The sequence below is a fragment of the Diabrotica undecimpunctata genome, chromosome 3 (genome assembly GCF_040954645.1).
Source record: "Diabrotica undecimpunctata isolate CICGRU chromosome 3, icDiaUnde3, whole genome shotgun sequence".
In the NCBI taxonomy this organism is placed as follows: Eukaryota; Metazoa; Arthropoda; class Insecta; order Coleoptera; family Chrysomelidae; genus Diabrotica; species Diabrotica undecimpunctata.
In genome coordinates, this window is record NC_092805.1 from 13,801,778 (window position 1) to 13,826,898 (window position 25,121).

At 34.8% G+C, this 25,121-nt stretch overlaps 1 protein-coding gene across 1 annotated transcript in view; it reads right to left on the reverse strand.

The window, feature by feature from the left end:
* LOC140436462 (NAD(P) transhydrogenase, mitochondrial-like) overlaps nt 1–25,121 on the reverse strand; it is a 70,484-nt gene that overhangs the window by 17,092 nt on the left and 28,271 nt on the right. The window contains exons 2-14 of the mRNA XM_072525301.1: nt 16,524–16,784; nt 12,999–13,153; nt 12,691–12,831; nt 7,222–7,344; nt 6,947–7,134; nt 6,732–6,887; nt 6,129–6,333; nt 5,854–6,069; nt 2,593–2,819; nt 2,342–2,430; nt 1,933–2,131; nt 1,655–1,821; nt 34–171 (exon numbers count right to left, since the gene is read on the reverse strand). Of these exons, the coding sequence (XP_072381402.1) occupies nt 34–171; nt 1,655–1,821; nt 1,933–2,131; nt 2,342–2,430; nt 2,593–2,819; nt 5,854–6,069; nt 6,129–6,333; nt 6,732–6,887; nt 6,947–7,134; nt 7,222–7,344; nt 12,691–12,831; nt 12,999–13,153; nt 16,524–16,756 (2,237 nt within the window). The 5' untranslated portion in view covers nt 16,757–16,784. The remainder of the gene's footprint in view (nt 1–33; nt 172–1,654; nt 1,822–1,932; nt 2,132–2,341; nt 2,431–2,592; nt 2,820–5,853; nt 6,070–6,128; nt 6,334–6,731; nt 6,888–6,946; nt 7,135–7,221; nt 7,345–12,690; nt 12,832–12,998; nt 13,154–16,523; nt 16,785–25,121) is intronic.

A 25,121-nucleotide genomic window follows, 5' to 3' on the forward strand; every position in this document is an offset into this window, starting at 1 on the left:
CGAAAAAGAAAAGTGTTGTACACGTCTTCTTACCTGAATGTAACACCTCCAATATATGTTCCTAAGAATAGAGCTGTTTTAATAACATTAGCTGCTGGATCGACGGCAAAAGTTGGAAAATCATGGATAAATGTCGCAACACAAGTCAGTACAGCTGCCAAACCAACTAAACTGTAGATAAATACAAGTTTAAAGTAGTATTAAAAAATATATAAAAAATAATATTCATAAAAAATTATGATTAATAAATTCGATGTCGTTGGTTGTCAATTTAGGCATTTTCACCGAATAACGTGACATTGGCAATACAAAGGACATTCATTGACATTGAGGTCTCAATCTGCCTACTCCTCAGTGCCGTTTGACGGGTCTTGTATTTCTATAGAACACGATACTGGTATGTCACGAGTGAGGGGAGTAGGCAGATTGAGGCCCCGAACTCGAATGGAACCGTATCAATCTTGATAATGGCTCCAAATTGGGTGCCAAAACGTCGAATATTAAATTTTCAACGCGGTTCTTCCCAAGAACTTGGTAATTTTCATTTACCTGACCGCGGAAATTTATCCGAACATATAGTGGCTTTCGGATTTTTGCAGAAATAGTTAGATGATAATAGTATTTTTTTATAAGATCTGCATCCCAGATTTATTTGTAACAATCAAGAATATTGTAAACAATCAGTGGAAACAAGAATATCATGAATACAGTCAACACTCTAAATCACAATATGCACTCATACAACCCTCAATCCCGAGTGAATTTTGGTTTAAAAATTACTCTGTTCCACGTAGATACATTACATCTATTATCAGAATGAAATCAGGACACGCATCATGTTATCCGGCTCATCTGGCAAAACTTAAAATTGTAAATTCCAATTTATGCGAAGTTTGTCAAAAAGAAGCAGATTTAAACCACATTTTCTTTGAAAGTACAAAATATATACAACAAACTGACGACTTAATAAAAATTTAATCAAACATAAGATCCTTCCACCCTATAACATTTGTTACCTTTTGTCATTAAATAACAAAAATGTATATAACTACTTAACAGAATTTATTTCGAAAAGTAACCTCAATTTGTAAGTTCAGTCAAAAAAATAGTAACCTTTGTTTTATCCCATTTGTTTTAAACCTACTATCCGTGACCCTGTCTAGTTTGTGTTTTAATTAAATGTCTTGATGGGTCCTTAGACGAGAAGAGAAGCGAGTAACCATGTTTGTTTCATGGATAACCAAATAACCAATAATAAATATATTGTGATAATTATTTTCTTTTCTTTCCTTTGGGAAGAACTTAAAAAAGTTGTGAGTGGATGAATGGCCAATGCCTATGCCAAAAAAAATACGTATTTTTATTTTTGGAGCAAAAGTCAACATCATACACCTTAGTTAGAAAAATAGACATGTTTTACGTCCCACATATGCGATATTGGCAAATATATACCCCGATTGGGTTAAAAAAAAAATAGAAAATTCTAAACAAAAACTTAGGTTATGTATATATTAATCTGTAAAAACCCACGATATATTTATTGCACAGTTTCCTTTAATTAGAATTTGTCTCAATCGTTATTTACAACAAAGTAAAATCGTTGAAAAATCGATTAAACCAAAAATAAACTAAAAAATATTGGGCTATAACGTACCTATGGAAAGCCGCAACAAGTTGTGGCAGGTCGGAAATTTGGATTCTCTTGGCTATTACAGTACCAATACCACCGCCTGCTACCAGACAGGCGGCCATTTGGGCTAATACTTCGTTGGTTGGTGATAGTTGACCTAAAGTGGCTGCTATTCCTCCAGTAACCCCAATCTAAGACAACAAACATTCATAAATAACGATAAAAACCCCATTTAAAAAAGAAGTTTTAGACACCATTAGCTATTATTTAAATATAGTAAAAAAAGTAAATATGGATCTTACTATTCCTAAATTATTTCCTAATCTTGAAGTAGTCTGCGAGCTTAGACCAGCTAAAGCTCCAACACAACAAAGCGAAGCTGCTAGATAAGCAGCTTGATGAATCTCCGCTAAACCATTCATGGAGGCCCAGCCGTATGCACCCAAGAAACCAATTGCGGGGATGGCGTACAAGGAGTTATATTCCTTCGGATCTCCCGGCCTGAAAACACGAACCAATGTTTCCTTTAATTAATACAACAAAGTTACAGTCACACAAGAATCTAGAAAGATTTTATTTCAAAGTGTGACAGTACTACGATAACTTTACAGCATACTTACCATTTAGCGAGGCGCTGTTTTCGAGTTAAACTCTGCGGTATCAAATTTGATTTTAATTATAATCGAAAATATGGGAAACGAAATAATTTACCTTTTGAACATGTCTAACATTCGCTTAGTGACTAAAAATCCTCCGAATACGTTGATGAACGACACAAATGCTGCTGTTGCTGCCAAACTCTAAACAAAGAAAACACACGTTCTTAAACCTTGTAAAAAAAATCATTTACAAAAGTATAGTCATCGAAAAAAATATATTTCTACGGTTTGATAGTAGCGTAGTCACCATGCTGTTGACGCGACCTTAGTTGTTTGACATTGTCAACGTAAAATAGTACGTACCTCAACCGAATTTGTTGGATAATATCCTCCATTCATCAAAAGTAATCCTCCTACAGCTGTGATTCCGGAAATGGCGTTCGTAACGGACATTAAAGGCGAATGCAACGCTGGAGTAACACCCCACACTGTGTGATAGCCAACTATGCCAGAGAGTCCGAGTACTGACAACATAGCTGTAAACTCAGGCTTAGGAGAAACCATTCCTAGACCTAAGATCGAGCCAATACCTACAAAATATTATAAAATATATAAATTATTATAGAAATACAAACACTATTAACACTCTTACAAATCTAATAAAGGTTCTTGGTTTCTATGAACGAGAATATAATAAAAACAGAATTTTTTCGTTTTGTTAAACAAAAACGACTTGTCTTTCTCTAAAAGGTTTTAATTCCTATAGATTTTAGACAAATAAACACACTGTGCTAGTTGTAATATACGTCAAGCTGCAGAATTGGTAGATAACCTAATAGAGGACGCTGAATCCTAAACTTTTTTGAGATATCCATTTAAAAATGTTTAAATGGATATCCAAATGCGCAAAAATTTTAAATATGTACAATTTTTATTATTTTTGAAATATTTATTATAAACAAGAAAAAATACAATAGTCTTGGCAGAGCAGTGGCTATACCGTTCTAACGAGACCTAAAGAGGTCGAAATACGTATAAGCTGCTTTGTCGCTGCCCTGTATCAAAACAAGAATCTAATACCATCATTATGTTTTATTACTTACTTCGTTTGGAGTACCAGAAACTGAGTTCACTACGAATTTTGACCAGGATGAACGGCATGTGAAATGCAATTTTAGATTCCCTTGCCGAGTAATTTATCCAGCTGTTTGTTTCGCAAGTTTTAGGAAACACAGTGGTAAAAATTTGAATTCGGTTTCGCTAGGTAGAAATCGTTTGATTTCTCTTTTTGACAATAGTCTTAGTCTATGTTCTACAATGTGATTACAAGGGGCAGTAATATTTGATGGTTGATATACTTGCTTCGTCCGTTTGGGTGGTTTCTAATATTGATGAATAAGATTGTCCTGGAATGCCTGGAATACCAAAGGAATGGCTTACCTCAGAATTCACAGCTGTGCCAAAAAAAATCCAGTTAAGGATCCTTAACTGGATAAATCCTAAAGATCATACAGAATCGAATTATAGACAAAGAAATTTTAGATTAGACATAAGTGTTTTCAACTCAAACACTCATTCAAAAATGCCTCGATCACTAGAAAAAAGTAAATCTCTGTTTCATCGACTACCAGAAGGCTTTTGATATGCAAGGCTTTTGATCAAGCCTGAAAAATTGTTGTATGAACCACAGAAAATGAAGATAGACGGAAAAGATCTTCGCATAATTCAAAACCTTTATTGGAACCAAGAAGAAACCTTATAATATTACAACCAGACTACTAAAAGTGGTGCCCGACAAGGCTGTGTCATGTCTCTATTACTCTTTAACTTGTACTATGTAATCTCGAACTTTTCACTGTTTAATTTGTCTTTGTTATTTTTTTTAATAAGTACTTACTTACTACCTGACTGTTGTTGTATACGAAGCCGCTTATACAGATTGAACGAATTTAAAACGGAACATACAATTTAATATATGTCTGTTTGAACTGCATTTGAAATAGTGGACCAATATAAAACTTGGACAAAAATAAATCCATACCCGGTGATAGACATTGTATAAAATATCGTTCAACTATCTGTCTCCTTTAAAGGAAAGAGGAGCTTGCCTAATAGTCGGAGAGATAGAGCCGAAATTTTGAACTGATCAGTAATAAGACATTTCTCTATTGGAATATATTCATTGTAACTTCGTTAAGACTTTGCCTTACAGGCGGACGCCCCTCGTGGTACAGGGGGTGGCTATACAGGGATGAAGTTGTCATTTTTTTCGGAAAAATTAACGATCGATAATATGGCTGAAAATTTGCCCAGAGTAAGATCTTGGTATAACTAGACGAAATCCCAAAGGGCGGACGCAAGAGTGGATACATAAGGGGTGGCGGACAGGGGTGAAATTGCAATTTTTTGGGGAAAAATTAACGATAAGTAATATGTCCGCCATTTTCATGGCTCATTATTTAGCCCCTAAAAACTCTAAATCGAAAAGAGCGGACAGCTGGGTTGTTACAGGGAGCCATAAAACGGGATCAAATGTACCACTTGCCTGCGCATTTTAGGTATCGGTAACAATTTTCAAACTGATTTTATTATGATATTTTTATACCGATTGATTTGAAAATTTGTATGCTCACTTCTGTTACTATTCTGAAAAGCGTCAAGTAGAGTTTTCCTCAAAATTTTCCAAAAAAAATTCCGTAAATGAAAATTTTCGTAATTTTTTAAGGTAAAATCTAATTTGTAGAATCCTTTCGATTTTCTGTCAGTTATACCATGATTTTTTTCCAAAAATTTTCAAACGATTTTTCCGATAAGAAAAAAAAAATTAGAAAAACTTTTCTAAAACATTTGATAAAACTCTACGTCATCGTCTGAATCTTTTATAGAATATTTTGTAGTTTTAAAATAATATTATGATAATGTTTTTTTTTTCAAACTAAAGTCATATTTACTTTACAAATCACATTTTTTTCTTAAATATACCTCTGGGCAAATTTTCAGCCATATTATCGATCGTTAATTTTTCCGAAAAAAATGACAACTTCATCCCTGTATAGCCACCCCCTGTACCACGAGGGGCGTCCGCCTGTAAGGCAAAGTCTTAACCCAGTTACAATGAATATATTCCAATAGAGAAATGTCATATTACTGATAAGTTCAAAATTTCGGCTCTATCTCTTGGACTATAAGGAAGCGATAAGTGGTTTGACAGCATAATAACTGCTTGTGTAGTCTAGTTTTTTCAGTGATTCTAGGAAACCTATTTGGGTGGAGTTTTGACTTGTTCTTGAAAGAATTCAGAATCCAGCAGCCCGCTGAAGTATTGGATTTTTATAATATAATTATTTGACAACCTTTTGTTGGCCAACCACCTAGAGCGGAGTTGAGCCGAAATACATTGATTTCGTATGTTCCGTTTTAAATTCGTTCAATCTGTATACACATTTTACTAAGTATAAGAATGTTCTAGCTTCTCGAAAGTTTCAGAAAGATCTTCACCCGTTACTGCAATTACATGAAACGATTAGACCGTTGGATTCAGCGTTCTCGAATTAGGTTTATCCACTAAGTTCGCAACTTAACGCACAAGTTTCCGAATCAAACACAGTATATCCATTAACTTACCGGTTGTGATAGCCAGTGATTTATTTAAGTCAGCTTTGAAAGGAGAAATTTCCTTAGGTACAGCCTTCACAGCTTCCAGTTCTTGTTTCGGGGCTGCAGCGGGTGTCGGTTGGGTTTGTGGAGGTGGTGGTGGCCACATCAGTTTTCCCTTATCCAAAATTATGCTTCCACGTATAACTTCGTCTTCCAGATTTACATTGAAGTGATCTTTTTCTCCTAAAACACAAAATTTCAGAATTCTGTACAGATTATTATAACATAATTATATCATTTACCAATCGATAGCAAAAATTTGGAGATATTGTTAGCATAAAGCGTGGAGCTTTGAGTTGGAAGCATGCTCGGAAAATCTGTTAAACCAACATGGACGACATCTTTGTACGTGTATATTTCTCCTGGTTTGGTTGTTTCAATATTACCACCTGCTTCGGCTGCTAGATCCACTACTACGCTACCTGGCTTCATCGATTCAATGTGTTCCTAAAATAAATATTTATTAACTTTATTACATGCTTTACTCATATTTCTTGTAGTATATAAAAATTGAAATACCACAACCAGCTCCAAAATAGTATGAAAAGCATACCACATTCTTCAACAAAAGTGTAAGTCACAAACTATTTGAGGGTAATGCAACAATGAGCACTATTCTGTGCCAAAAGCACACAGTAAAGTGTGTACGTCGAGTAAAGTGTGCTAGTACTAGTAAATTAGTAAAAACATAAACGGTCAGTCATTGAAATACTCTACGATAGAGGATGAAACACCAGCATAACCATCGCGATTTGAAAAATGATCCAAAGATACTCAACAAGACGTCTCTACATATTTTTCACCTAAGTGACAGTGTTTTACCACTAATTTGCTGTTTCACTTACTTTTAGTACCAAAATGGGTGCCTTCCTCCCAGGTATCAAAGCAGTGGAAATGATAATATCGACATCTTTACACTGTTTTGCAAACAGTGCATGTTCTGCATCAATAAATTCTTTAGACATTTCTTTACTATAACCACCGGCAGTACCTCCTTCTTCCTGAAATAATCGAACAATAATTAAACGTGGTGCAATATTAACTATTTGTTACAAAATACCTGAATGCTGACAGTCAAAAACTCTGCTCCCAAAGACTCAACCTGTTCCTTCACAGCTGCTCTAGTGTCAAAGGCTCTAACAATTGCCCCCATACTTTTAGCTTGTCCTATGGCAGCTAAACCTGCTACTCCACCACCAATTACCAAAACTTTGGACGGGGGAACTTTTCCCGCGGCCGTTATTTGACCTATAAATTATGAAAAATGTAATATTAGGTTATTAAAACTACCAATAGCCTTCTTGTAATAGTTATGTAGAAACAGTTTTTAATTACCTGACAAGAATCGTGGAAAATGATTTGCTGCCTCCACCACTGCTCTGTATCCGGATATGTTTGCCATTGAACTCAAAGCATCAAACACTTGGGCTCTTGATATTCGAGGTATACAGTCCATAGCTAAAAAATTAATTGCAAATACTATTATGACATCGAGTTTTTTTTTAATTTTAAATATAAATGATAAAAAATTCATATTATCTGGAGCTATTTTCTTATGGCCTGTTAATACAATTTATTATTTTTACTGTGAAAAGCCACAATTTTACTTTAAAATAAGTTTATTTTGACGTAGTAGCTGGAATACATAGCAAGCATGAAGTGACAAACGATAATGGCCAAATACTAATTAATTTTTTGAAGGAAAAAATATGGTGTTGAACGAAAAGAAATCAATATGGAAACCTGGATGTGTCCTGATGGAAGGACGGTTAACCTGATCGATCACGTATTTTTGGAAAGAAACCACAAGGAATGTATAAGAAATGTAAGAAGTATGAGAGGAGCCGAAATGGATTCGGACCATTTTCTGGTTAGAGCTATAAGTGGAATGGTGCAAAAAGATAAAGAACTGGGAAAAACAAATGCAAAGAGAAAAAATCGATATATTATAGACAAGCTAAGCGAAATGAAAAGAAATATATCTAGGAGGTGCTCCTTAATTTGGTATTGGAAATAATAATCAGAAATAGCCGAGTTAAAATGACATGACAATTATTTACAGTGGATGCCAAATCTGAAGAACCAGCGCACAAACCGGATTTCGTTTACTTAAAAGTCAACACGCCCACTTACATTTTAAACCTTATTCTGGCTTACTGTCAGTAGCGTAGCTACAGCTCGTCAAGAATACCAATGTCTCTGAGTTTTGACAAGAATATAAATTTGGAGGGGAGGATCCGTCAGTAGCCCGAATATACTCAGTTCCATTTTGTTCATCATCATCCAGCCTCAAGAGTCCACTGCTGAACATAGGCCTCTTCCTCATGTTTCCAACCCCGTCTATCTTGCGCCGCTCTTATCCAGTTTTTATTGAGTCTTCTTAAATCGTCAGTCCATCTTGTAGGTGGTCGACCGACGCTTCTCTTGTCTTCCCTTGGCCTCCATTGCAATAACCTCTTTGTCCATCGCCCATCTGTCATTCTGGCTATGTGTCCTGCCCATCTCCATTTTAGTCTGGCTATCTTCTCGATGATGTCAGTCACTCCGGTTCTTCTCCTGATGTCTTCGTTGGTTAAGGTAAGTGTTTCTGCTCCGTACGTCAAGACTGGGAGGACGCACTGATCAAATACCTTTCTCTTTAGGCATGTGGGCAGCTCAGTTTTAAAAGTTTCTCTCAGTTTTCCAAATGCTGCCCACCCAAGGCCGATTCTTCTCCTCAGTTCATGAGTCTGGTTATCCCTGCCAATCATAATTTCATGTCCAATGTCCATTTTGTTAGCAGAAGTAAACAGATCAGACGCATATCAATTACACTGGTGCAGGACTTATTAATCCGGTACCATTACAATGGAATATAAATCAAAAGTTCATCGTAAAGTTTTGAGTGGTCAATCTCGTGAAGCTATAGCAAATGTGATATATTTTATTTAACGAGAAGCGGAGGCTAAACATCCGATAATAGAACTAACGAAAATTCAAGAACGTGTTTCGGGCGCAACTGGTGTTAGTTTTGGTTCTGTAAAGCAAATTTCAAAGGAAATGAGATATGTTGAAGATGGTGAAAGTGATTCGTTCCATACACCTAATATTAAAAGACAAAAAAGTGCGCCCAAAACTAAGTTGGATAATATAGATAAGGAAATTCTTCGGAGATTTGTAATAAACTTTCACGTCCACGAAAAAAAAGTTCCTACGTTGAGAGGCATACACAGGAAATTTGTCAATGAAATTAATTACACATAATCGTATGAAAGTTTATGAAAAGTATTACACTAAATTTGTTTTCTGTTGATGAAATGATGTGTTGAAATGATTAAGAATAATGCTAGTCAAAGGAATGTCACGTTTAAACTTAAGGACATAAGAAAATTAGCAGAAGAAGAATTTAATAAAATCGGTATTGAAGAATAGAAAAAACGGTGCAATCATGTTATAAAGATAATAGATGAATATTTTGAAAGAGAAATACAAACTAATCTATAATCGGAAATGAATCCTATGATTAATGACTGTGAGTCTTCTTCTTACGAATAAATATGAATATTATTAGTGTAGGAGAAGAAAGATATAGAGATAGTGTAGTCTCCTACACTATAAAGAGAAAAATAAAGAGTCAGACAAATGCTGCAAAACAAAAAAGAAGAAATGGATCGAACAATTACTGCAGGAACTCGAAGCCAATAGTAATGACAATGCAAGACTATACAAATACATAAAATCACAGAGAAAAAAGAGATACCGGCAAATATTGGAAAAATGGAATGGGAAACACACTATAGAGAACTGTTTAAAAAGAAAGACGATGCTGAAAACGCAGAAAATGAAGAACAAACAGAAAATAGGAATGGAGAACAATCAGAGCCTCCCTCATACAGCGAAGTATTGGCGACCATAAACAGATTAAAGACAAGGAAAGCAGCAGGACCAGACGACATTATAAATGAGTTTTTCAAGAAAGGGGGAGAGGAACTAGCCCACAGAATCCACAACCTAATAGAACGAATATGGGAAGAAGAACGCATGCCGAACGACTGGAATTGTGGTCTGATAACACCAATCCCTAAAAAAGGCGACAAGACGAAATGCACTAACTACAGGGGAATCACGTTATTAAATACAATGTACAAAATATTAACTAATTTGATCAGACAAAGAATAGAAAAAGAAACTAGAACAAAAATAGGTGAATACCAACATGGATTCAGGGAAGGTAAGTCAACAATAGATGCAATACACATTGTAACGCAAATCGTCGAAAAAAGTTACGAGCACGGAATAGATCTACATATACTGTTTATTGACTACAAGCAAGCTTTTGACAGTGTTATAAGGGAGGAGCTAATTAAGGATATGAATCAATTAGGCATCCAAGAAAAACTAATAAGTCTCACGAAAATGACGATGAAGGAATCCAAGGCACGAATCTTAACAAGGGAAGGCCCGTCAGATGAAGTACACATGGAGGTAGGTGTCAGACAGGGAGACTCCCTGTCAACAACATTATTTAACATTGCCATAGAGGGGGCAGTAAGAGCAGCCAAAATTATGGGAACGATTATCGAATCTTCAGCCCAACTGATAGCGTATGCAGACGATATGGCACTGGTTACTAGAGATTTAAAAACCATGCAGAACATAATATTAATACTATATAAAGAAGCAAAGAAGAGAGGGCTAGTAATAAACCAAAGCAAAACGAAATACCTCAAGTGTTCAAGAGAGAATACGAACATAGAGAAAGAAATTAAGCTTGGTGCATATACATTTGAAAGAGTACACCGTTTCAAATACCTGGGAGTGATGGTGAATGACAGAAATGATAAAACGGATGAAATAAATTAACGCATCCTACTGGGTAATAAAACCTACTGGAATTACCAAAAATTCCTGAAAGAAAAGTACATTAGTAAGAAAACCAAATTAAAAATTTACAAGACTGCAATCAGGCCAGTGATCACCTATGGTGCAGAGACGATGTGCCTAACACAAAAAGATCAAATGAGGTTGGAAATCCTAGAGAGAAAGATAATTCGACGAATAATGGGACCGGTGGGAATAAGTGTAGGCGAATTTAGAAGATTAACCAATGAAGAAATTAAAGAAGTCATCGAGGGTGAAGACATAATCAAGTTCGTGAAGACGCAAAGGCTCAGGTGGCTGAGACACACAGAAAGAGCTAACCCAGACTCTACCCTAAAGCGAATAACTGGATGGAGACCAACAACAAAGAGACCAAAGGGAAGACCCAAAACAAGATGGAGAGATCATGTCTTAGGAGACATAAAGAAGCTGAGAATCTACAATTGGAAGGAGCGCTGTAAGGACCGGAAAGAATGGAGGAAAATTGTAGACAGGGCCAAGTCACACACGCTGCTATAATAATAAAAAAAACAACAGCGGACTGATTCTCCGCAACAAATAAATCAGAGAGCCCAAAAGGGCGGCAAACACTCCGCCAGGAGTGAATAACCCATGATGATGATGATTAGTGTAGTATAATGTAAATAATTTAGGTTGTTGTACTTTTAAACATGATTATTAGTTTTTAAAGTTGTGTTGTAATATATTTAACTAACACATATATAACTCTGTATTAGTTTATGTAAATAGTCATTGGAAATATAATTTCGGTATTTTTTTTATAAAAATACCACACAGCCGAGTAGGAGACGTTTAAAAAAGATAATGCCTCAAGAAACAGCCGAAGATGCTGGACTATCGCTCGAAGATGAAACTAAAACATCTAAGCTTGAATGTTTATTTCTGTTTCAGCAGAAACATTTTGTGAATCCTTAAAGTTTATTCATTTAGCAAATTCCTATCTGTAAACATGAGCACGTGTTGATATTCGCCCTCTCATTCGTCAAGAGGCTATTAAATATAATTTATTGCCTTACGCCAGACGGATTCTCATGTTACAGATAAAACTTACAGGTCTGTTTAAATTCAAATTGTAGCGTGTTGCTTTTTTATTCAAAATTTTTACTTTGTTATGTGTCTCTCAGTTAATGAATATTTTATTTTAGCACATTTTCCTTCAATGGAAAATTAAATTTTGCTTACAGTGATTAAATTTCAAGAAATTCTTACACTAATAGTTTCAAAAGTAAATATTTTTAAAAATCATATAATGTACCTCAGTACGACACTGTTTGGCTTTCACGTGCGTTTGTTGATGGATGGGAATATGTAAAACGAATGTAGTTTAGAAGATTTGATAAGCAAGAAATTGTTAATGAAATCAAAAGGCTGCCATCATTGAAGATGACACAGTTTATTCTTGATATGGACCTGATGGAATCTGTTCCAAAAATGTCTTTGTTGTCATTAAAAACTGTTTTTAACAGTATGTGTCTCTATTGCTGCTAATGAAAGGAGTTTTCAAAAGGTTTGGCAATAATCTCGATTGAACGTGAAGTATCAAACACCATTAACTTTGATAATGTAATCAATCCACAACTTTCAGAAACAAAAATAAGAAAAAAAATGTTTGTAAGTAAAAACTCTGAAATAAATTAAAATATGAATATTAACAAAATGATCTTGTATTATTAATATTAACCCTTGCTTTAATGTTTAAATAATGAATAAAACCAAACCAGATTAATTTAAAAGTAATTTTTAGTATAGCATAGGTATAAATTTTATTATATTTTATCTTCAAATTTCAAACGTGTATTTAGGTAGTTCCTATATGGAGGTAAGTCTTAGCTTTTTATTATGTTGGGGAGAGGGCGGAACTGGAAATCGATATGATTATCATAGGAAGTGCAATATTTCAAAAGTAACTAAAAATATACTTACCAAAAGCACTAATCTTTCTTTCGGCTAAATTATTTACCAGATCTTTATTCAACCCTGGATACAGAAACGAAATGAGTGTTGAGTTTTCCCTAAATTTTATAACTTCTGGATCTAAGGGTTGTCTGACTTTTAAAATAATATCTAGAATGTAAAAATCGATGTGAGTTAAAGCATAATTAAAAACATTAAATATTTTAACCTGGTAGCTGGTACATTCTTGTTGTGAACCAGCTTAACCTTTCCAAATACCATTAGTACAACCTAATTAAAAAAATATTTTTCACTAGTTGTCTAAAGTAGGTACTTACCAGTTGCGAAAACGTTTTGGTTGTCGACGATCTTAGCGCCAGCATGTTCGTAATCCTTATTTCTAAATTTAGACAATATTCCAGCATCTTCTTCGATATTCACAGTAAATCCTTTCTTTGTTAACGTGTGTGCTACAGCTGGAGTAATTGACACTCTAAAATATGAAAGTGTATTACAAATAAAAATATAGCTTTAACTGGAGCTAAAGTTACATCTACTGTTACATCTTTTATGTAACAGTTCGTTTAGTCTTCATCAGATTGATCGGGGTAAGTTGATACTATCACGAATTACAATTTTTTACAGTATTTTTATAAATCTATAATTTTACTATGTTGGTTATAAAAAAATGTGTATATAACAATATATAATGGTTGAATTAAGTGTAATCTTCAGTTCTAGATCTTGGGGTATCCTAATTTAGATATGAATATAAATCACGAGTTAGCTAGAATCAGTTAGATTCTTGTCATATTCTGTGTCATCATCATCATCGTGCAACCTCTTCTGTCCACTGCTGGACATAGGTCTCTCCCATTTTTCGCCACTCTTCACGGTTCTGAGCGTCTTGTTGCCATTTCTTGGATATTCGTTTCATGTCGTCCGTCCAGCGTGTTGGTGGTCGTCCTCTGCTTCGTTTGTCTTCTCTTGGGCGCCAGTCAATTACTTTTCTGGTCCATGAATCTTTTAGTCTCGCTATGTGACCTTCCCAATTCCATTTCAGCTTGGCTATACGTTCGACGACATTAGTGATACCTGTTCTTTTCTTTAGGTCTCGGTTCCTTATTTTGTCTTTTTTTGTCACGCCGAGAATCGATCTTTCCATGCGTCTTTGTGCCACTCGCATTTTTAGTGCTGTTGTTTTTGTGAGAGTGAGAGTTTCTGCTCCGTATGTCATAATAGGAAGAACGCATTGGTCAAATGTCTTCCGTTTCATAGCTATCGGGGTGTTGTTCTTAAAGATGTCTCTTAGTGAACCATACGCCATATCCATAACCATACCATATTCTGTGTATACTTCACAAAATTCTGAGGATAAGTAGTCCGTTTTCATTTAAATACGATCGGAAGGAGCTGAGTGAGGATGAACTAGGTGATTTAGAAGATGAAGATAATTTTATAGAGGTAGAAAAAAAATGGCTTCATTATTAATCAATTCATAGAGAAAATCGACTAACATTATTCTCTCTAGTATATATAAACGGTATTCCAATAGAGACTTCCAAACTTTCGACAGTTGGTAGTAGCCATACATATGTCTACGTTAAAGGTACATAAATATGTCAAATTGTTTGAGAAAATATAGAGATATACATTTGGCATTTTTGGAACTGAGAAAGGCGTATGACTCTGTACCAAGGTCAGAACTATGGGAAGCAATGTACAAATTACAAATACAGACGGAACTCATAGAAGCTACGAAAGCTCTGTAAAAAGAAAATAAAGTGTGCATTAAAAATGGAAACAAGAATCATAGGGAACTTCATCATCATCATATAACGGGGGTCTTACGGCGATTGCCGCTTCCCGCATTTCAGCCTCCATCTTTTCCTATCTCTCCAATCTCCCTCTTCTAAGCCTCTAGATTGCATTGTTTTTGTAATTTCTCTTCTCCAGGAATTTGGTGGTCTTCCCCTTTTCCTTCTTTCTGGCGGAACATACATTAAGGCTTTTTTTGGCCACCGCTCCTCCTCCATTCTCATCACGTGACCATACCATTGTAATTGCCTTCCTTGTATTCTATCTGAAAGAGTATCTCTAATTCCTGTACGGTTTCGTATTTCCTCATTCCTGATTCTTTCCATTCTCGATACTCGATATGACTTTCTAAGATAATCCATTTCCACAACGTCTACTTTATCTCGTTCATTCTTTGTCATCGTCCAACATTCAGCACCATATGTGTTGGTTCTACAATTGCTCTGTATAAGCGAAGTTTGGTATGCATCTTTATTTTATTAGACCACAGTAATGAACTCAGTATTCGGATGCATTTTTCCCTTGGGTTATTCGGTTTTGTACAGCTATCTTAACTCTGCCATCTGCTGATATGATGCTTCCTAGATATTTATACTGGTTGCAGCCTTTTATAACTGCGTTTTCAAGCCTCAGATCTGTGGTATTTCCTCCAATTTTTAAATATTCTGTTTTGCTTATGTTTACAGTAAGCCCCCATTTGGCATATTCCTCAAATAATTTTCGATTCATATAATTTATATCTTCCTCATCGGTTGCAACCACCACCTGATCATCTGCAAATAACAATGTATACAGAGTTTCTTGTCCCACTTCGATGCCCATAAATCTACATTTATTTCTCCAATTCCTCAATGCTTCTTGGACGTATATTTTAAAGAGTGTCGGTGACAAACAGCATCCATGCTTTAGGCCTTTAGTGACTTTAAATTCATTTGAGGTTCTGGTTCCAATTTTTACACAACTAACTGCATTTTCGTACAATTTATATATCGCTCGGATATACGTCGAATCCAATCCGGACCTTTCGAGGACCTCAAACATTTTCTTTAACGGGACACTATCATATGCTTTCTCAAGGTCTATAAATACCACATGGGTCTCTCTACTTCTTTCGACACGCTTTTCAATTATTTGTCGTAGGATAAATATATTATCAAGGAATATTCTGCCGTACAACAGGCCCACAGAGCTCGTCACACTAATACCTCTATAATTGGAACAGTCTCTTTTATTCCCTCTCTTATATATGGATTATATAAGATTTATTCCAATCTTTAGGAATTTCCTGGTCTCCACACATACATTTATTGAAAATGTCTACTATTAATTCTAAAAGTGCAGTCGGCCCATATTTAACCAGCTCTATGGGAATGTCTCCAGGCCCTGCGGCTTTTCCGTTTTTAACCTCTTTTAAGGTTTCCGTCAATTCAGATAATGTTATTATAGGGATTTCCTGTCTTTCGTCTCTGTTGTCTATTAATTCCCTTGGTGTCAATCATAGGAGACTTCACCACAATAAAAGGGCTTCTGCAGGGTTGCTCCACATCTCCAACCCCATTCAAAATATACTTGAGAAAGCCTTGACTACATGGAAAAGAAAATGCGAAGGCATGGGAGTACCGGTTCGGAACGAATACCTTTATACGTAAATCTTTGCAAACGATCAAATAGTGATTGCAAAAGACCAAGAAGTTACATGATGAAGAAACTACAAGAATAATATACCAAGGCTGGCCTAGATATTAACCTCGCGAAAACAGAGTAACTTTAATTAACAATTAATTAACATCTACAGTTGATAACACATCTACGATGACATAGCTGATACTTTTAATAAGAACAAACTAAATTTTAACTAAAAATACTTTATATATTATTTTTCGTTTTTTTTAACTCAAAAATCGTTCTCAAACTACAAATTAAACAAATAAATCTTTGAAATGTATCTTCCGTTATACATTCCCATTAAACTATACTTCAAATACTCATTGTCTTCGTATTCATGTACCCCAAGACAAATTATCTAGTTAAATGTTATCTCTTACCTTTTCTCATTCTTCCACACCTCCTTTGGTACTCCGATGGTTAATTTTTTATATGGAGTTCCCTTAACCTCGGACGCTTCCTTATTTGACCGTTTCCCAGTAGAAAAATACCGTTTACCAGCATGTTCTGTGTATGATTTAGCTTTTTGAACTTTCTGCCAATTTGTTAGTAAGTAGGTAACATTGTTGATTTGCTTCCTAGAATAATGGAGACTCAGAATGCCCTTTGCCATGGTTTGTCCTTACGCTGTCCACATTTGCCTGCACAAAAATAAACAAGTAAGTAACCAAATAAGTTATTTCTGTGCATATTTGATATCTATTAATACATATGCAGTGATGATCTCGATCTTTCCTTAATACTAATACGAATTTTCATACTTTTAATACATTGTACTACGATTTGTCCCCCTTTAAGACGTTTGTAGTACTTCCTTAAAACATTTCATGTTAATTTTTCTAGATTATATTTTATATAGGTACTCAGTTTTTCACCCAACTCCTTTTTATTGAACATATTTCAGCAGCGTATATAGATATCATTAATATCAGTATTTAACATAACATTCAGTAGTATTGTTAAAATAAATTGTTAAATATTTTTGTAAATTTAAAAGAGAAATAAAATAAATGATCGGCTTATTTGAGATTTCAGAACAATATTCCGATATTCATAATTCGAGATATATTAGAGGATATTCCGGTGCGACAGGGGTGTATTTTGTCTCCTATGCTCTTTAATCTCTATGTGGAGAACATTTTTGCAGAGGCACTGGAAGGTTCTGAGTGTGGAATAAAGGTAAACGGGTGCCCGATAAATACCATTCGTTACGCCGACGACACCGCGATAATAACAGACAACGAACATGATATGCACATGCAGTTGATGTTAAATAAAATAAACACCGTAGAAAAAATATATGGCTTGAAGATAAATGCTGAAAAAACTAAATGCATGGCGATAAGAAAAAACGCACTTTTAGGAATACAACTGCAAGTAGATAATGCTCCAATCGATCAAGTGAAAACATTTAAATACTTGAGAATGATGATGAATGACCAATGGGATCCTCAACAAGAAATAAAATGCCATACCGAACAAGCTAGACAAGCTTTTATCAAATTTAAACCCCTACTATGTAACCGCAATCTTTCCTTCAATCTCAGCTACAGGATGGTTAAATGCTATGTAGGGTCCATATTGTTATACGGATTGGAAACATGGACGTTAAGAGTATCTTTCATTAGTAAGTTGGGGGCCTTCGAAATGTGGACGTTGCGAAGAATGTTCCGCATACCATGACAGATAGGGTGCGAAACGAGGAAGTCTTAAGAAAGGCAAATACTGAGAGAGAACTACTAAATTTGATCAAGGTACGAAAAATTGGATACCTCGGCCATATTCTGAGAGGAAAAAAATACGCAATCCCTCAACTAATCATCCAGGGAAAGATTGAAGGCAAGAGAGGAGTAGGTCGCAAACAAATGTCGTGGCTACGGAACATAAAGAACTGGGCAGGCATAAATAACACTGGCGATCTTTTGCATGCCAGACAGACGTCTGGCCTTAAGATAATTCGCCAACGCACTAGAGGTGCACGGCACTATAAGAAGATGAAGAAGATTTTCTTTTATTACTGACGTCGGTAAAATAACTATACCATTTTTCAAAGTAAAAAAGTTGCAGGTCAAAATGTATATAAAGTGACGTCACTTATATTTAAAATTTCCAGAACGTCAACCTTAGAGTTCAAATTTTCCTAACACAGCTAATAATACGAAACCCATACTGAACTGCTCGATCTTTCATAGGCGTCAACATGGTATAATAATCAGAAAAATGTAATCATCATTATATTGGGAATTTTAGAATTATATTGATTAAATAACCAAAAACATTTGTTATTATTAATAATATAAATTTTATGAAATAACTCTTTAAGTCTAATATTCCACAAAATAATAATTTTAATTAAATAGACTAGACAATTGTACGCAGCTGATATAGGAATACTTAAAATTTTATTGACAGGTCAGCGTGTGGCAAAAAGTGTTGCCGCTTTTTTAGAGTAAGAATTTTGTTTATGTTTTGATTTCTTACACAATTTGATCATAATATATTATATATTAATAAATTGTATTTATAAATACATATTAAATTTAGATTAATAGCTTTAAAATCTAATTATTGTTGTGTATTGTGACTGTGCTATGCCAAAACAACTGAATAGTCTGTAGAAAGCTGATAAGCTTTCACATAAGATAGATTATTTTGAACAAGAAATAATCGCGGGACGTTTTTACTATTAATGCTCTAAAAGAGGTATAAAATTATATAAGAGATATAATTTTGTATTAAAATGTTTTCTTATGTATTTTAGTGTGTTGCAGTAGTCTTAAAACTAAGTGTATTTACTGTTAATATAACAGTTTGACAAATAGTTGACATTTTAAAAATTCCTCACTTACTAACTATTCTGATGTTTTGGCAACGCTGTGGGGTTCTGACGTCGTAAATCTTGAATGACGTGCAATCATTTTTATATGAAAAATTCTATATTAAATTTTGGCAATGTTGAAGTGGATGAGCGTGAGCAAACAATAAAACCACCCACACACTATGCAACTTGTATGACAACTTTTATAACCCGATTTATTACGATCGTTGAAACCAAAGACATTATAATACAAGTTAGACTGATCGTTGCAATACCAGCCCATTCCCCAGGTGTAACAGAGAAAACTGACGCAAAGCAGTCCCTGCAGTAAATGACCAATGAGGTCACTAGGTCGATAAACCCGGTTCATTAGACAGAGATGCAAGGACTGCTTTCCGTCAGTTTTTTTCTGCCGCACTGGGGAAAGTATGGTTAAAACGATAACTGCATAACCTGGTTCCTCGTTGGAAGTTTTCTATGGTACAATGGTAATATCAATATCCAAGAGTAACATAGATTCCATACAGATAAAATAATATATGTTCCAAAACGTAAAAAGATTTAAATATTTAAGGATAACGGTTGGCAGCTCAAATAACAGATCTACTGAAATATGCGAAAGAATAAGTGCACGCCACTGTTTCACGTAGGATACGTCGATCTTTTTGTCAAATATGACAGAGTAATAATTTGCACTTTGAACTTGATTCATTATTTGTTCAATTATTTCTTCACCACAACTGTCTATCAATTGATTTTGACTGGTGCTACTCATATATCTTGCTCGGGAAGATGCTATGGATAGGTGTTAGGTGTAAATGAAAGGGGGACAGTAGACGCAGACGCTTAGTCTGTTGCTTTCTCCAACGGAGCGCTGTTGTGTTATATACGCATAGCTTATGGTTACCTCACACTTTGCCTCGTTCAGCACAACATCTACTACCCTCAAAACTAAAAACACTATATATATATATATATATATATATATATATATATATATATATAAATGCCTCTGTTTAGAAATACAATTTTGTAGAATAATTAAGACAACCAGTAACAAGATGCAGACTTGTTTGACTTTATACCAATGAACCATAGTATCTAACATAGCTGAGTGTGCACTGTAGATAAACCTTCACCTTCACTTAGTTGTATTTCCATCAATTTCAATTAAAATATTCTACCAATTAATAATAACTGGTTGATGACATGACTTTTCATTTATATTCAACGTATTTAATGGATTGTCATTTGGATATATGCTATTGTATTATTTAAATAACGTTTTATTAAAACAAGCATTTTTTTTCTTGTATAAGTAATAAACGGTTACTGTGTGGGGTCCTAAAAAGTCGTAATTTGATCAGGCTGAATTATATGGCGTGGGAAGGGCTTTTTGTATAGCATATAGGTGGATACAGTAGACTCAGTCGTGATTTTTTTCTTTTTCTTGTATTGACTATCCGTTTCGAATGTTGGCGAACATCATGGCAATTTGTATTTTGCACATTGTTGCTCTGCAAAGATTTGTGGTCGTTGTGTCGATGTTGTGATTCTTTTAAAATTTGCAAATACTGGAACCGTAATTTTAAGAACATAAAATTTTTAAATATTAATACATTCTTATTATATTATATTAAACGTTAAGAATAAAACAACATTTAGATAAAAAACAAGGAGGAAGTCAAAAGGAATAGTGAAGGCTATTTTTTTAAATTAATTTACATTAATACACATAATAGGAAGGAGGGTACAGTTGCCGTAGGATCTAGCTCCAGTCCTGACAAGGTTCTAGGAGGAACCATCTATTAAGGAGGATGCAATGTTACGCCAGCCTTGCTACGCCCCTGACTGAACTTCACGGTATCCGATGATTCGAGCCACATGTTCTAATGGCGCCGAGAAAGTTCTATGGTTGAGTAGGGTTGATTTGTACGGTTAAATAAATAAATATAATAAATTAATTGTGTTGCAGTGTTAATGTTAGAAGACTTTAAATAAAATAAATAAACATTACACTATATAATAGCATAGATTAAACTCAAAAGATAATCACCGATGACAAAAATTTGAGAACCATTTAGATAAAACTCAGTTCAATGTTGTGGCAGTAGCCACCAAGGTTACAATCTTTGTAATAATTGCCAAGATTGGTGGCTACTCGGAATCGGTAAGTAAAAGAAGGTCCGGTTCTATAATGTACTACTTACCTAAGATTAGACGTTCTATGGAAAGCAATCAAATTTGAATATGTTATATATAATATATAATTATATGGATATTATGAAGGAAGTACAATTTTTTTATCTTACCTTATTATCTGATTATCAATATAATAAAAATTTGGATACTTAACATAAATATAAAAAAAGACGTAGGTAAACATAAAAAAAGTTACAGTGATTGACACTTGCATTTTTATTTTTGAATTGTCAGTTACATATCTCCTCTTCTTCTATATTTTTCTATCAGTCTATCTGCGAAAAAATCATTGATTTCACGTAAAAATATTATACAGCCACTTGAAAGTTTTAAAAGATATAAGAGGGGTAGCTTATGATGACGAATATTAATAACTTTGTTTTTTTATTACATGCATGTAATATAAATACTTGAAATCGTTGTAATTAATGAGTTATTGAAGTGCTAATTTCAGCTAGGTCTTTTAATTCTACCACTTGATTTTGGATGGTTAGGTGATCGCTGGGAACCAAATTTGTCATAAATTTGGTCTTACTGATGTTCATTTTTAGACCTATTGTTGAAGATACGTTTTCTAATTCTTGTAGCAGTTGTTGTGCTTCACGCAGATCTTCGGTACTATACCGTCGGCAAAATGCAGATGATTGAGCATTTCCCCGTCTATTTTTATTCCTCTATTTTCCCACTTTAGCATTTTAAAGGCGTATTCGAGGACCGTTATAAATAATTTAGGTGAGAGAGTGTCACCCTGTCTCACACCTCGCTTTATATGAATTTCTCTGGTGGTATCATGTAGTTTTACACGCATTGTGGCGTTTTGGTACAATTTGTGTACTAACTTGGTAAGCCGGTAGTCTATTCTACTATTATTTAGGGCAGTTATAATGCTGTCTAATTCCACGGTATCGAAGGCTATTCTATCGATTTTTCTATTACGGTTTTTACTGCTTGTAGGTGATCGTTTGTTCGGAATTTTGAGCGGAAGCCAGCTTGTTCTCGGGGCTGGTAGAAATCAGACTTTTTTTCTAGTCTGGTTTGGTTTTTAATTCAGCCGCTCATTGTGAGTACCGACGGTGTTTGAAGTCGCCCGCTCCGGGTCAGAAGCTTCTTGGTTTGTGATCTATTACTATCCCTAAAATCAGGGGTTGCCAACTCCGCCATCTTCGCCGTACCGATAATATTCTTCGACGCCTTGGATGAAGTTCTGGACTTCATCCATGACCCTGGACAAGGGACCCTTAACACGTGCTAGCTTCCCGGGTCAAGAAGCTCCTGGAATCTGCGGAGGGCAGGGATTGATTCACTTTCCAATAGAATCCAAGGGACTCCAAAGGAGTTCCTACCCGCTATCCGCTGACTATCGGTATATAAATAAAATTAAACACAGACACCAAAACGCAATAGCTAGTTAGAGTGGGTGATCGTCAAACTCAGAAATTACCGATACAACGTGGAGTACGTCAGAGAGACGAAACTGTTCACTGCGCTTTTGGAATATATATATACACACATGTCCAAAAGTTTGGAATACGTATAAATAATATATCTACGCGTATGGTGGTTTTAAAACTGTTGTTGATATTTATTCTAGAGCGTTTTTAAATGAAAATGATAAAAAATTTGAATCGTTTTTGTATGATTTTGGTCGCATTCAACTGATTAGCGTATTTACACATTATTTCAGTCTTTGTTTAAATTTGAATTGGGCCGTTTAAAAATGCCTAGAAATGTGATATCTCATTTTGACAGATCTAGAGTAATTGCTATGTTACAACAGGGCTTTAGTCAAAGTTATATCGCGAATATTGTTAATCTTACTCAGAGTGCTGTATCGAAAATTAAAAAAAAAATCCAAGATACAAATGACATCAAGGATCGTCCCAGAAGTGGTAGAAGTCAATGTACAACTGCAGCAAAAGACCGGCAAATAACATTGATGGCTCGTAGAATCGTCTGGAATCTACAAGTGGCATTTTCAGAGAAATTTCTAGGCTTCAAGAACTGAATATTTCACGGCAAACAATAACACGTAGACTAAATGCGGTAAATTTGTATCGTAGAAGACCGCTACGTGTTCCTAAACTAACCTACCAACACAAAATAGTAAGGTTGCAATAGGCTAGAGAAATGGTGCATTATGGTTTTAACTGGAATATCGTGATGTTCTCTGACGAGTCAAAAATTGGCTTGGTATCTAATTCGCAAAGAACACTGGTTCGGAGGGCTCCAGGACGACAAGCCCGACTAGAAACAGCCCAACCTCATATCCCATTTGAAGATGGCAGTATTATGGTTTGGGTTGGTATTATGAGTGATACACGGACGCCACTGCTGGTTCTCGAGAGAAGAGTTACTAGTGCTGTGTACATCGAGGAAATTTTAAATCCTGTTGTACGTCTATTCCGAGGGGAATTTGGTGATGAATTTGTGTTTATGCATGACAATGCCCCTCCTCATCGAACAGCAGTAGTACAAAATTTTCTGGAAGAAGAAGGAATATCTACATTACAGTGGCCCTCGAATTCCCCCGACATGAACGTTATTGAACAAGCTTGGGGCATTCTCAAAACACGCATCAAGAAGCGAAACAATCCTCCTATTACACTTTCGAGAACTAAGCGATGATGCTCGTGAAGAATGGGAGAAAATTCCGCAAGTCCAGCTCGACCAGTTAATCGGCAGCATGCCAAATCACCTACAGGCATGCATACAGGCCAATAGAGGAAAATACTAGTTATTAGTTTTATTAAAAATTATTTTTTTCTATACTAGTGTATTTTTAAATGTAAGTTGTACATTGTAAGTTTTTCACTCCAAGAAAATAAATAATTTTTTTGCATATCTTTTATCTGGTTTTGAGATTTATTTAGTATTGTTGAGAATTGAAACAAAATGATGTTTAACTATTCAGAAGAGTTTAGATATAAAAATCAATAAAAAGATCAAATATTCCAATATTCCAAACTTTTGGACATATTTGTATATATATACAGTATACTCCCTTTATAACGAACACGGTTATTACGAGGTTTCGCTTATAACGAGGTACATTAGATGTCCCGTGAAATTTCTATTGAACTATAACCTTTTATAGCGAGGTAAATTTGCTTATAACGAGAGAAAATAAGATTGAAAAACGTGTTTTTTACGTTTTGGCCCGGCCGTAGCTATAAATAAATACCCTTTTTAACTGCGGGCCGCCGCAGCCTTTTAAACTTCTTACAATTTATGATTCTTAGTCGGAAATGTAAAATTTATGATTCACAAGTGTCATTGTATTGGCTTGACCATTCACACCTAATAATATGGGTCCTAATAGACAAGATGTGGAAAGTGTTTTAAAGGTTGTCAGAAACTATCCAAGGACAAAACGCAAATGAAGAAGCATAAAACTGTTTCACATCTTTAGAAAATATGATAGATAGAATACTGGACAATTTAAAGCAGTCAAAAATGACAAAATAACTTTATACGCTTTATACATATTTGCAGAATACAGATTTTTTGTTTTAACGTATATCATTGACAGTAAAAGTAAACAACTTTGTTTTAAAAACGCCATTCAAACAATATTTATTAGCATCTTATATTGCTCCGAATGGCTTCACTATAGAAAGTTAATGTTTTAGAAAACTACATATTCATATGTATGCACAATATTATAAGCGTCTATATTCTTTGATATTATTGTTGTTGGATATAACGAGATCCGCTTGTAACGAGGTAATTAGTCTACCATTTCAGTTCTCGTTATAGAGGGAGTCTACTGTATATATATATATATATATATATATATATATATATATATATATATATATATATATATATATATATATATATATATATATATGTAAAAGGGCAAAACTGACCGACACATAAATGGAGAAAAGCTTAGCCACCTGAGGTTTGCATATGATATTGTGCTAGGATATTGATATTGTAGGAACAAGATCCATAT